Consider the following 14,039-nt stretch of genomic DNA (forward strand, 5'->3'; position numbering starts at 1 on the left):
AGCAGCTGCTTTTCCAGGGATCCAGTGTGGGTGATTTAGAGATGCCTGTAGTGTTGATGCCTCTGGCACAGACTCAAGAGGAGAAACAGGATTTGGTGGAGGAAGCTCAGGTGGAACTGGGGAATATGGAGAAAGGATTTTCCAGACAAGGAGCACCCAGATCCGCTGGGTCTGGAGGAAGGACGGGGCCTGAAGGGGAGAAGGGGACCGTGGGGGGGGGTCTCAGTGGGGGCTGGTGATGCCCAGTGGGTGGGCAGGGATGCGGGCAGCCAGCAGGCAAGCCAGCACAATGCCAATGAGCTGCAGCAGTCCCAGCCCCAGGGCGGCTGTGGCGACGTAGAACATGTTGCTACTGATGAAGGCCGAGACCTTGCTGAAGCAGCCGTCGCGGTACAGCCCGTGGGTGTTGGGCAGCCGGTGCTGGCAACCCCGGCGGGCCCGGCAGCAGCTGAGAGGCACGGAGCCGTTTTGTCCCCCCGCCCAGGGGGAGGTGAGCCAGTCGCGGTAACTCTCCACGCCGCAGCACGCCAAGGTGCGCTGCAAAGCGTCCAGCGCATCCGCCTTCCCCTCGTCTTCTCCGTAGGCACGCAGGGCCTCGCGCAGCCCTTCCTGGAAACCCTGCGCAATGTCCTGGCGGTAGAGGAGTCCTGAGAGCCCTGCCACCAGCCCGGCCACCAGCACGGCGGTCAGAAAGGTGCCATAGGTGCGCAGGAGGCCCCGATGCTCCGTGGCAGCACTCAAGCAGCCGAGGAAGCCCCAGATGATAACGGCGGGGCCCATGGCCAACAAAATGGTGGGCGCGTTGGGGTAGTCGTTGGCCGACAGCACCAGGTAGCTGCCCAATGACACCTTGGCCCAGAGGCCGATGATGAGCATGGTCAGCCCGGCGGCCCAGAAGACGAAGCTGAAGGCCATGAGGGACAGCTTGAGCACAGTCATGGCGCCCTCGCCCTGCGGCGGCGCCACGGGATGCGGAAGGGAGACCCGCGGCCGCTGGCGCCGCCGGGCGCTGAGGGGTCCCCGCGCCCTCCTCGGCCGCTGCTCCCCGCTGGCACTGGTGCCTCGCCGCAGGCCGAGGCAGGCAGGAGCGGGCGGCTTCCCCCAGGCGCTGCCGGTGCGAGTCGCGGCGCGCTGCCGCCACGTCCCCTTTTACCCAGGCCGGCGTGGGGGCGTGATCTCGCTGGGGGTGGGCCAGGCCGGGCCAGGCCGAGCCGAGCCGTGCCATGGGGGAAGCGGCTGGTGAGCAGCCCGATCCAGGGCAGCTGTGGCGGGTACCAGCCTGACCCTCCGAAGGGATGAAGTGCCTCTGTTTTAAACAGCCGGCTGCCTCCACCTTTGTGCCTGTTAGTGCAGCGACAACAGTAACCCAAAGGGAGAATTAAATGCAGAAACTCCTTGGATTGCCCTTGGCAGATACGCAGCGTGATAAGAGGAGGAGGGTACGCAGACGAACCGTTCCCGCATCCCGTGGCACTGCAGACTGTCGGACGAGAAGGTCCAGCAGCGGGGAGCTCCAGACTGCTGTTTGCTGGAGCACGCAGAAGCCTGGGATTACCCTGAGCGGGGGGCTAAACTCAAGTAAGCACCTAAATAAAACACAAGTAGCCCACAGGAAGCATAAGGAGTTTTTTTAAAGGAAAGTTTTTATTTTTATTTCTTACACTGCATCAACCTGCTCTGTTAGAACATTTTCTAGAAACAAATCTGTACATAAATCTGTATCTGTATATTAACTAACTATACATTCATTCATTCATCCATTCTACCTTGATTTTCCCAGTTGGAAAGTATTTTCCAGGTGGCCTGGCTCTGTTAAATATTCACTTGATTTAGCTTATGATAATAGTGAACAACTGGGAAGGCATAAAATGTTTGTGCACAAATGTCCAAAAATAAGTACTGCTGTACAAGAGTGGCCCTGAAAGTCCCATATGAGATTCCATCCTGAGTCTCTTTGCAAAAGATAATCTGCTCCTCAAGCCACGTGAACAAATGATGGAAACTGTAAGTGAAGCAAGATCCCAGGCAGAAATGCAAATAGCATTCCCAGTGCTATCCATTGCTTACTGAGTCTTTGACCATATTACAGGGCTAATTTATCTGCAGCATTTTCTGACAATATCACAAGAGGTAAATAGTACTTCTCAATTTAAGATTTTTATACCATCTGCAATAGTATGGGTCTCCACAATGAATAGAAACTACTCAAAGGCATTGCAAGATACAAAGTTGACTTTCATGTGCCCTCAGGTACTCAGGAAATGAGTTTTCTTGGGTAATGACATACTGTCATGCTTCTATAAAATGTTTACATTGCTTTTATAAAATCTTTTTAATGAAACTATTATTATAGTTTTGCTAGCTGATGAAATTTCTTTAACCTGTGCAATCTACTGAATCAGGCTTCATTAGCAGTATTCATTGCACTTCAAACTATCAGACACATTTCTTTTTCCATAATGCCTCGTCCAGGGACAAAACTACTCTTAGTTTCATTTCCATTGCTATAACTTGGAGCAAAGCTGTTTTTTAATTAGAATATGCAATAGCCACACCAAAAGGTCATGTCAAAACTTCTTGTTGCTCACATCTTTAGCAAACTCCTTTGCTCCTGAATTCTGAGGTTGAATTGTGTTCCAATAGTAATTTTGGGGTGGAAAATTGAGAAAAGAGTTTTGTTGGTTTCTCTGTGTCCCTGAACCATGGAATGAAAGGAGGTGCCTGAAATACCACACTTTTTGATACATTTGTTTAATGTACAACCAGAAATGCATGACTATCAAAGCATGAGTATGGCATAACCATCACTGGGATATCATCTCTTCTTTGTTAGAGGCCTCAATAATTTAAGTAGAAGGGGACTGTATGCTATAGTCTCTGCATCTTTGAGGTTCATCTGATGCCTTTTTACAAGACTGAGCTCTTGATCACTTTCTTAATATATCAATTCTGAGCTGGTCCTTTAATATTCTAATCTTCTCAGAAGTTTCTGAGATCTGTGTGTGGATATAATTCAGGAATTATGACTTCCATGCTCTGGAAATACTCCACAGCACATTGCATTGTATTACCCAATTTAGCACTAAGTCATATCAGTAATGCTCATGATAAAGACACACTGGGTCTGCAAGCCTGGAATTTCAGAACCAATGATTGAAAGAAGATGACTTCCACAGTTTCACATCTAAGTAAATACACAGTGTTGAGAAGTTCTGCAGGTGACATTTCATGAAGCTATGCTTCCTCTGAAATAAGGAGTCTCTGTTGGCCAGGCAGTTGTCAGTCATATGGAGAAAGGTCTTGCTGTCCTCTGAATGTGCTCATCATTGCTGTGCTGCCATCTTCTAACTCCTGTTTCTTCCCTTAGGATTTTATACTTTTTCATATCTGTGGTTTTACATTTGAATTCTTGAACTGCTAACTATCCACACCTCATCACTGCTACTGTAGTTTTGCCTTTCTTATCTTGCATGGTTCTGTGTACTTTTGTACAGTTCTTCCTCACAGCTTGGCAGCTTTCTCAGAAGATTCTCAGAGCTGGTCCTGTCAGAACTTAGCCTTGGATGTCATCCTAGGATGTATTAAGACATATAGGAGTAGTCAAACATAGGACATGTGGACAGATCTGTCCCCATGCAGGCTCTTCTAGGATGTGCGAGAGAGGGAGGATGATTCAAAGGAAGTAGAAATATAGAAGTGTCTCCTTAAAGCAGTTTTATGATTCATTGGTATTATTGTGAAGTATTTGCTGTATAATACACATTGATTTCAGTAGCAACTGAATGCTGAACTTCCTCTAAAAAAATCATGCTAAATTTTCTGTATTAGAAGATGTCAGATGATACCAATATTACGACCTTTTTAACCATAGTTAAATTGGTATGCAAGGCCAAATTCTGCCCATTCACATAGGCTATACCACTGGAATTGTTTGGGTAAGTAAAGGAAGCAGGACATGGCTTCCTTAACAAACCAGCTTCACTTTATGAAAAATAATCATACTAGAAGAGTCTGATTTTTTTCAGACATTGGCAGAATCATAAAATATATTTGCATCTTAGTAGGAAAACTATTATAGACTCATGAAATTATACTAGCAAACAAATGTTCATGATACTGCATGCGATACATGGACTGGCAGCTTGATGAAAGAGGAGTGATGTTATCTATATGTCCTTTTGGAAAGCAAAGCATCTTGGAAATATCATAAGAAGTGAGAATCCAGAAGTGCCCAGCGCACTAGTGAGAACAACAATATTGAGCGTCAATGAGTGTTTACAAAGTGAGCAACTAATACAGCGAGATTGACCTTGAAAAATACAAAATAATATGTTTCAGAAAAAAACAGCACTTAGTGGCAGGAAGAAACTTGCCAAACAGTACATCTGAAGGATATGTGGGTGATAGCCAAACAGCACATCTGAAGGATATGTGGGTGATAGGAGATGGCTAATTAGACAGCAATTTGCAGTCCTGTTTGGCAAGGAAAATGCAGTCTGAGTGAAGCATAAATTTTCCTCTTTCTTTACTACTTTGCTGTGGGCATGCCTGGCAGCAGCATGATGGTTTCCCATATCTAGCTCTGTGATTTTTTTTTTCCACAAGTTTAGACTTGCAATTCTAATGTGACTATTCCCAGTCAGTGCACAACAGAGGGAAAAACAGTGCTGTGATTCTTCATGGTTTTTCAGGGAGTTAGGTACTTTTGTGACCCTGTGTTCCTGGCTATCTAAGCTATTTTAGTTTTATTTTTTCAAAAAAAGCAAAGTTGGTTTACAGCTCATCTATGATAAAATATTTATTTTGGTGTGTGAAACTTTGCATTAAAAAAAACAGAATTCTTGTTGAAAATGTGTTCCTGTGTTTTAGGCTTGTCTCACATTTGACCATAAATCATGAAAAAGTCTGTAGATATCCTGTTTGAATTGAACTGCAGATCTACCTATTTCAAGAAAACTATTTTTTTCACAAAACAATATTCTCTTTTAGTCATCCTAGCACTTCTGTAATAATATTCTCAACAATTTCCTCCTTTAAGCCCCCTGTGAGAGAGATTTGGTCAAAAGGGCAAAGTATAGATTTCCCTTGACTGCTAGTGGGAAAATTAGATTTGAAACTACAGCTGGCTGCTAGCAACAGCAGAATTCACAAAAGGGTTGAAGGTATCCAGAGCTTAGATCCTGAAAAATTCCTACCCAGCTGCAGACTATATTTGGAAGCAGTTTGATTTTTCTAGCTGTATAGTTTTCTATGAAAATTCTTTTCTGTTTGTTTTGGGGATTTTTCAGAAGTGCTTAATGACCTGGTATGCAGCTCATACCTCTGTCTCAGTGGGTCCACAAAAACAGCTGTTCTTCCTACTACCTTATGGGAAGGGTCTGTCTGGCTTGGTTAACTATCTCACACACAACACAGAAGGAAGAAAGTGTCTTTTCCTCCCCACCCTGCAGACTGGGAGTACTGCCTGCAAGGATATGGGATCACTATGGGGTTCAGAGGGAAGGGCATTCAGGGATTGTATTAGATCTTTTAGGAGATATTTAGGAGAAGAACCAAAGGTGGGGAAAGAGAGGGATCAAGGTGGTGTAGGGAGGAACAAGCATGGGGATAAGGGATAAGGGGATAAATGGAGCCAGTTGCATGTGAATGAGGGGGCTGCTCAGTATGCTGGTCTGGCTGTGTCCCATGCCCAATGAACGTGGTCTGTCCTGTCTTCCTACTAAACTCCATTTCTAACTACCTACTTTCTCTATTCTATGTCCATGTGTGTGTGCAGGCCAAAGCACCACCACTGGTGTGGGACCATGAATGCCTGGGGTGCTGGCACTTGGTGAGAGCAGAGCATGTGTGCATTGCACAGATGTGTGCATCAGTGTGTAACTGATAGTGAACATCATTGAGCCAGACGAGCTGGCAAGTAGGACAAGAGATTGGGAGCCAAGTTTTGAGGTGGCTGTAAGTCCACACCAAGTCCTGGAGGGACCAGCAGGTCTTAGAGTTGGCTACTGGACAACCAGGAAGTCCAAGCCAGCTCTGGGAGAGGCCATGGGTCCTGGGGGTCAGCTATTGGTAAGGTCATAAATTGGGACTGGCTATAGGAGAGACCCATTTGCATGTGTGTGTGAGAGAGAGAGATGACTGGGAGATCCAGGGATCCAGGGGGCAGCTACTGGGTAGACTGGATGTCTAAGGCCAGTCATAGGTGGGATCCATGATGTGTGTGTGCCTCTGTGTGTGTGTGCGTGTGTGTGTCTGTACACGTGTGCAAAAGGGGTTCTGAGTATCAGCAACTGGAGGGGGGGCTGCAGGCCTGGGGACACGAATGTCCTGGTGCCAGTGACTGGGGAAACCTGTTATCTAGGGGCAGCTACTGCACTGGCTTCTGGAGGGATCCACATTGTATATATGTGTATACAAATATAGATGTATGTTTGCCACTAACAGACCTTCATCCTAATCAGCAGATACACAGAACAAAACAGGGTTCCAGTGAAGGCAGCCTTCCTTGGGCACCTGAATGAGATTTTTCATATCACTATTCACAGAGATGTGGTGTAGTATCAAAGAACCCATGTTCATTTATCTTAGGGAAAATGAGAAATTTTGTGACGCCCTTATAATGTTTTGCTATGCTATACCAATGTATTCCTGATGTTGTAACTAATTACCAGTATTTGTCTGTCCTGTGAAGTCCTTAAGAAATCCCATTATGGACAAGATCCTTACTGAGTGGGGTACTTAAAAATACAGAACAAAAAGATTTTTTTAATATTAAAATCCAATTTTGTCACCTTTTGTCATGTTGGATGATACCTTACTTAATTCCATTAAATTTAATGGAATTGTTATTAGGAAAAGGACCTATTCAGTTTAAGGGAAGTTATCAGGATCAAACTAAACTCATTTTTTACATAAAACTGAGTGATACCTTTATTTTAAATTGAATCAGCTAGGTCTTAAATCATAGATCTACACTTTCCTGATGGATACAGCTTGTATCTGGTGCAAGCCCAGCTAGATGGGAAAAGAACATGGATTGAGAGGAGGAGAGAATTTCCCCTTAATCTTCCCATTAACTTGGGGAAAGGGGGCATGTTGGCTTTGTATAACTCAGATAACTTCCAACTGTGGATCCGTTCAGGTATTTAGAAGATTATGAAATACCATACACCCTTGGCCCCTTTACAAACCCTTGATCCAAGAGGAAATGTTGGAAAATTTGCTTCTGCTTTATCTGTGAGACTGTGAGATATGCAGCATGAGCCAACTGGCATCAAAACGCAGTGGAGTTCTTGCTAGCTTGCACACTCGAGCAAGAAATATGGCTTAGCCTATAGCAACTGCAATCTGAAGGCAGAAGCCAACCTGCTGTTTCTTGGAATGCACTTTACAAAACAGTAATAGCAAGAAAGCTATTTTGTTCAGACTGAATTAATTTTAGAAACTGAGATATTCAATCTGTATTACAGATCAGCTACTTTACTATTAATAGCAAGGATCAGCGCTCCTTTGGATTAATGATTTACATCTAATGTGTTTTTTAACCTAAAAATAAAGTACAAAAATTAATTCCAGCTCTAGTTTTGCAAAGGATCATATGATCCATGCCTTGAGCAAGTCTAACTCTCAAAGTAAATGCACCACATCAGAGTAGTAAAAAAGAATCAGTACTTCAGGCTTTTCTTTTCAGGGAGCAATGGGAAGACAAGACCATCTGAAACATAACCAGATGTTATGCCTGATCTTAAAAAGTTCTGAATATATTACTATTAATTCTCAATTCCTACTTGTTGTATTAGGAGCTGAGGGCATAAAATATTTCACATACTGGGATCTATATAATGTATATGTTGTCAGCAATTAGGTGTACTTAACAGGTCATCAGTCATGTAATACTTACCTATATTTGTCAGTATGGATATCCATATGTAAGGCGAATTTCCAAGATGTGCAGTAGCAGGAATATTCTCCTTTTCACTTGGTTGGTATCATTTTGTATCACCTTCACTTGTTTTGAAAATTAAAGCCTCACTTCTTTAAAACCCCTTTTATTTTCCCATCTGATCTTAAACTGATTAGCTTAAGATCCTTCTTGTTTTACTAATTATGGAGTAGCCAGCCCCCTAAAAAATGAATTAAGGTAAATTAGAAAGTCATGTAGCATAGCATAACCACCTCTCTGTCTACTTCCATCACAACACTGGAACCTACCGATTCATGAATGCTAAATATCCAGGATATATAGTGTAAGAGAAAAGACCTATAGATGTATACAATAAACCTCGATAGACTATGTAATATTACTTTAATATATTAATGAATGGACAGTAGACTTTCTGGCAGTATTGTAAATGTAGCTTTATGGAATGAACACCTGGCACTTTATAATGTTTATGTTAAAAGTATTATGTGCACAGAAGGATATATGAGGATGATCAGTACGTTGCCTGCAATGCAACAGACAGTTGTTTATATCCACAAATACCTACCAGTAGTTGTTCCTTCCTTCCTAGTGCTTGTGATAAAGGTCAGTGCAGAAAGAGGAATATTTGATTATAAGTAAGCTTCATGGTTTCTATGTCTTTGACCTTGTCAGGGATTGGGAAATCACATGAATAATTGCCACAGCTAAAACGTCCACTGAGAAAATTGAAATCCAGCAAAAAAATGGGGTTCAATATCAACACAGGCATTTCATATGCACAGGCTTATTCAGAGTGGCACATATATCCTCTGTGTCTTTGCCGTGTTTCCAAGTCGTGGAGAGAATGTCATCACAGATAGAGGGTAATCACACACTGTGCTTAGCGCTTAAAGGAAGTCATGGGGCACAGTCTGTTTTCCCAGGGTCACCGAAACCTCAGTGCGCCTTCTAAGGTCAATGGTTAGAGAGTTTCCATAATACTCCAACAATAGAGCACAGGATTTTCCAAGCCTTGGGCTCTGGATCCACAGACTTTTACAGCTTCCTTGTATTGCTCAGGTAGAACGTGCTTTCCTCGAGCAAGTGTCATGCTTACCTGTTGAAAAGGTCATGGAAAGCCCTTTTTTTTTTTTTTAATGAAACATTCTGCATGCAAACAACACACCACCCTCGCATCAGTGCCTTAATCAGTGTAATTATTTGTCAACATGCCTGTCATCTCTGACAGTCTCAGATATGAAGAAACTTATTTAGCTCTGCTATGATGGTTACACATTGAAGATTTTTACTATTCTTGGAAAATGCCTGTTGCACCATTTGTTAAACATTATAGCTTGTCTGCATGCAATAAAGCATATATTAACATGACAGCGAACATGCAGATTACAGGCATTTCTGGAGCTTTCTATAGGGATGACTGCTGAATACTTTCTTTTTACTTACATAACATAATTTTCAGGTACTTTTAAGGTGCCAAATCCTTAACTCTTAGTCTGAAATTTTCCAAGGCAGATATTTATTTAAGTCTGAATTGCTATTTTTTTTTTAACTTGCAGCAACACTGGTTCTGCAAAAGCTGTTTAAAAAAGTTTTAGAGGAAGAAACACTATTTTTCTGCTTTAAAAAATATTACTGCAACTATCTCCTTAAAGCACATCCAGGCTTTGGACTGGAAACTTGAAATTTTGCAAAGGAATAGGAGGGGAGGTCCTGTATTTCTCGTATGAAACTGATTAAATTTGGCCAGCTATAAAACTCTACAACTAACTTGCCTCACTCTTCCTCAGTCAAGATGGTACCTTTTGTCTGAAACTGTTGGAGATTCCCTCTGCGATGAGCATGGTTCATGCCAGAGTTTCAGTTTCTTCCCTGAAATCTTGCTGTTGGGTACTTTCATGCCCTTTGGCAAAGTACTGATACTCAACTTTCTTGTGCTCTCAGTGCTCCTGCTGACAGTACCTGGCAGGCAGGAGAAAGAAACTGCCTGGTGCAAATACAATGACGAAAGTTGTTCAAGACAAAAGTTTGGCTTGAGAAAGGGGTAACATGATAGTAAATGGGGAGAAAGACCTGGAAAATGGAATTATAATCTATCTGAATGTAGAAATAAATTAAACTAATAGAAATAAATTGGATGGGGGAGGCTTGGACTAAAAATCAGATATGAGAAACTGTGAAAAAAAAAGAGCTTCTTATTTTGTATAAGTAATGCACCAAATTTTTGCAGTGAAACTTAACTACACACACTTCTTTCTTTCTACTTCCTTGATGAAGAACAAGGGATGTTGCAATCAGGAGTGGCTATTTCTTCTCTAAAATACAAAGTACAATTACCTATCCTTAATCTTACAGATTCAAAAGACACTTGAGCTAAAGAAGGATTTCTGCTACAGAACAATACTTAAATTACTTCAGATCAGGTGGATACAGCAGAACATATATCCCCTATACCTATATCCCTATACACGCAATTTTTCACTGCCTGAGATGGTCATTCATTTAAAATGAGCACAAATTTGAGGATAGCTGTACTGGACTGATGAAAAGCCACAGTAACACAGGAATCAAGTCTCATAAACTATAATGGGAACTCTTACTTCCTTTTCATCATAGTTCATAATATCTAGATGTTACAGTCACCTGCCATATCTCTAATTTGCCCCCTTTTACCTCTTCTGCAACATAACTTGGACCTATCTTTCTTTGATAACACCTCTGACAGCTTTGTAGAAAACTATCTCATGAAAAGAAAAAGCTGATCTAGAACCCAAGCTCCTCATCTTATTTCTCAGTTATTCAAACTGTTTAGGAGTAATTCCAGCTCTAGCTAGCAGATGACAGCTCTCTGTAACACAGTTCTGGTCATTATTACCATCCCCAGGAGACATTTACTTGTGAAGAACCTGACTTTTGATATGGAACCTCCACATGTGTGAAAATGAGTTCCCAACTCAAACTGGGTTTAGTCACAACTGTTTATAAATATTGTATATCAGACTATTCTGTTCTATAATGCCAGGTCTAGGACGTGTCAACAGGACATTTATCATGCCAAGTAAAGCTCTTGGCAATAATATTTACCATCTGCGGATTTGCAAAGCCCTCTTCATTAGTATCTTCAGTCTACTTCTTTAACGGCTAAACGACTCACAGTCTTCTGATGACAGCAAGGTAAACAGCACAAGAAAATGAACTCTAGGTCAATATTTTTATTCGAACACTTATAAGACATCTTTATTAAATCTGGTGTGCCATCTGTAAAATGGATTTTAAACAGTCTGTTTTGTATGGTGTATAAGGCATAGGCATCATGCACTTCTGCTGTTGTAGTTTTTTTTTCCCCAAGAAGCACAGTGAGCTAAGGAAGCAGCCAGACTGGGGCCATTCCGTTTTTCAGATCTTTGCTGATGAGACATTTTGTTGCAGGGCACAAGTAGCCCTTAAGCAAGTGGATTAGGAAGTTATTGCTGTTAGTTCCTAGATTCTCAACTGAGATGGAGGGACAGATTATAAATTTGCTTCTAGGCCACTGTCAGGCCAGGTACAATGGATTTTCATAAACCCTCACAAGCTCAATGAGCATTTCAGCTAAGGGCAGTAACCTCTAAACGAAGGGTGGTAATTCTTTAAACAACTATATCAGAACCACAAGTCCTAACATAGGGTAGAAGGAAGTCATCTGTTGTGGTCACATGACAGTTTTCACCCTTTTTTGCCCAGAATTCCCTTCAATCTTGTCTTTGTTTGCCTTTTAAGTTCTCTACTTTCTCAGAAGACATTTACCTTAAGGCGAAAGCCTGCATCAAGATCATAAGCATGTTCAAGACCCTCTTCTTCCACACTTTCAGCTTAAGCTCAACAAAGCAAATAAGGAGCATTGCTCTTTCTTGACAGTATCTCCTTCCTTTTCATCACTCTTATGTTTAGGTGCATGTCCTAAGATTTTCTGCAGCAATTTTGAACAAGTTCTATTTCTAGGAGCTCACAACTCTTCATTTCGAAGTTTGTAATAGGACACAGGCACCAGAACTGACATTTTAACTCAAATCCATGGACCAGGTAATCAAATATCCTGATATGCAATAGCTTTAACTGTGGCTTTTAGGCTGTGATTCTGCATTGTACAATTATTCCTTGCAATTGAAACACATGAACATAGGGTAACATTAAGACAGGCTAATTCCTCTGGCAGTGACTTAACTTTTCCAGGAGAAAGGCATTTTGATTGAACATTTCAGGAGTCAGGCACTTTTCCAATCTAATCTACAATGGGAAAAACAGCTGACATTTGTGAATCAGAATATTTCTAGATAATACTAATAAAGGGATTGTAACAAAATGTCAATCTTGATTTTTTTTTAAATCAAGTAAAACAACTTGGAGAAACATCACATTAACAGTACTGATTCTCTCCAGCCTCACCTTACTTGCAGGACTCAGAACCGTATGTCTGAATTGTTATTATTTCAGTTTTTAAGCATATCACAAGACGCTTGAGATTCTGTCCCAGTCCCAGTTTTCTATGTAAGTACCGCTCAGTACTTTACAAGTTATCCTAAAGTCAGATTAACACCACAGGTAACTCTTGGCAAAACATCAGGAAAACATGTCTTCAGCTGACCCCATTTCTTACCTGCCCTTTCTAACCTTGACTGTAGTTTCAGCTGGCCATTAGAACTGCCTAGTGTTCTTCACCCAAAGGAGGGAACAAGGAGCAGCCATTCATATCCCACCTGAGATCTGCCAGCAGGCGTTTTAGTTCTTCTCTAGACTCATCACACTAGTTACACATCCTCATTGGTGACTTTCAGAACTGCCAATGTCTCAGATAGCATGTTAGGAGGAAAACAAATTGACTTTGTGCCTTGATATGGATCAAAAATGTATGAAAAAAACTCACATTTTGCAGAGAGTTACCTATGCTTTATATCAGCCATTCAGATGTTTTCTTGTCTTGGAAGACTCCCTGGAAACTGGAAAATTAATGGAGTCATGGCATGAGAAGTCAAAAAGCTAAAAGCCAAGCAGTTGAGTTACTTTACCACATTGTTTAAAACCCACTTAAGCACACTTCAGCTCCTCTGAAATAAATAACAAAACTCCAATAACGTGAGCAAGAACAGGATTTATTTTAACTTCATTAACTGAATAATCTTCTGGATAAAAGACATTTCTGTGAAACTTCAAGACTTCATCACTTCCCATGGAAGATATGAGAATGCTCAATAAATTTGATTATTCTACTGATACAAGTAAGTCAGGAAAAATATATTTTTAAAGTTCTCACTTGCAATAAAAACTGTATTTTTTAACCTTATGTGGACTGTCTCCTAGAGCCAGATTCTGTAGCTGCTGAAGTGAGACAGAATTTTGTCACTGACTTCACTTCTGCAAGATCTGTCTTTAAATGAACTCACATAGAAATAAGGAGTCTTAGAGTTCACCCCAATGGGAGAATTCATCAGTGAACAGGCTAGTTGATCTTAATCTCCCATAGGGAAGTGGGCAAGCCCCTGCATCACCTACGCCAAAACTAACTTGCTGTTTGCTTGGAACATCCTCGTGAGGAATCAGTAGTGAGCAGTTAGCACCCTATTGACTTCACATCCCAGCTTCATTCGTTGTAATACAATTTTCCACAGCTGTTAGTGCACTTGTAAAACTGAAAGAATTTAACATAAAAGTCTCATTGCTAAAAAAGAATTTTTTTTCAATATAACTTTAAACTAAGATTTTGGATCCATTCTTTCATTCCTTATGTCCACATCTCCCATTGGCATCAACAGTGATTTTCACGGCTTCACAATCCTGCCTTTAACTCATTTATCTATTAACAGGGATTACACCAAAAGCTTCCCATACAGCTACCACACAGCCTTCAAATCTGGTGCAGAATATTGTGCGCTAAGGATTGCAAATTGGCTTTAGCCCAGATTTTTCTGCTCTGCAGCTCTAATCCAGACCCTTATTATTAGAAGACAGCATTGCACAATAATTGTTTCTCTGGAGGAACAAGACCATATAGAATAGCTCCATTGTTTCTGCTTGTCTTCCAAAGCTTAGCAGCATTATATTCTCTTGTGGGACTTCTGGTTACCTCTAATGAACAGGGAGA

The 14,039-nt window shown here is 41.6% G+C and overlaps 1 protein-coding gene across 1 annotated transcript; it reads right to left on the minus strand.

Annotated features, from left to right (window-relative positions):
- Nucleotides 1-222: 222 nt before the first annotated feature.
- LOC134154021 (tetraspanin-7-like) lies at nucleotides 223-939 on the minus strand. The gene has a single exon (XM_062600712.1). The coding sequence runs from the start codon at nucleotides 937-939 to the stop codon at nucleotides 223-225; it is 717 nt and encodes a 238-aa protein (XP_062456696.1).
- Between the last annotated feature and the right edge of the window lie 13,100 nt (nucleotides 940-14,039).

Source organism: Rhea pennata, chromosome 1 (assembly GCF_028389875.1).
Source record: "Rhea pennata isolate bPtePen1 chromosome 1, bPtePen1.pri, whole genome shotgun sequence".
Classification (NCBI taxonomy): Eukaryota; Metazoa; Chordata; class Aves; order Rheiformes; family Rheidae; genus Rhea; species Rhea pennata.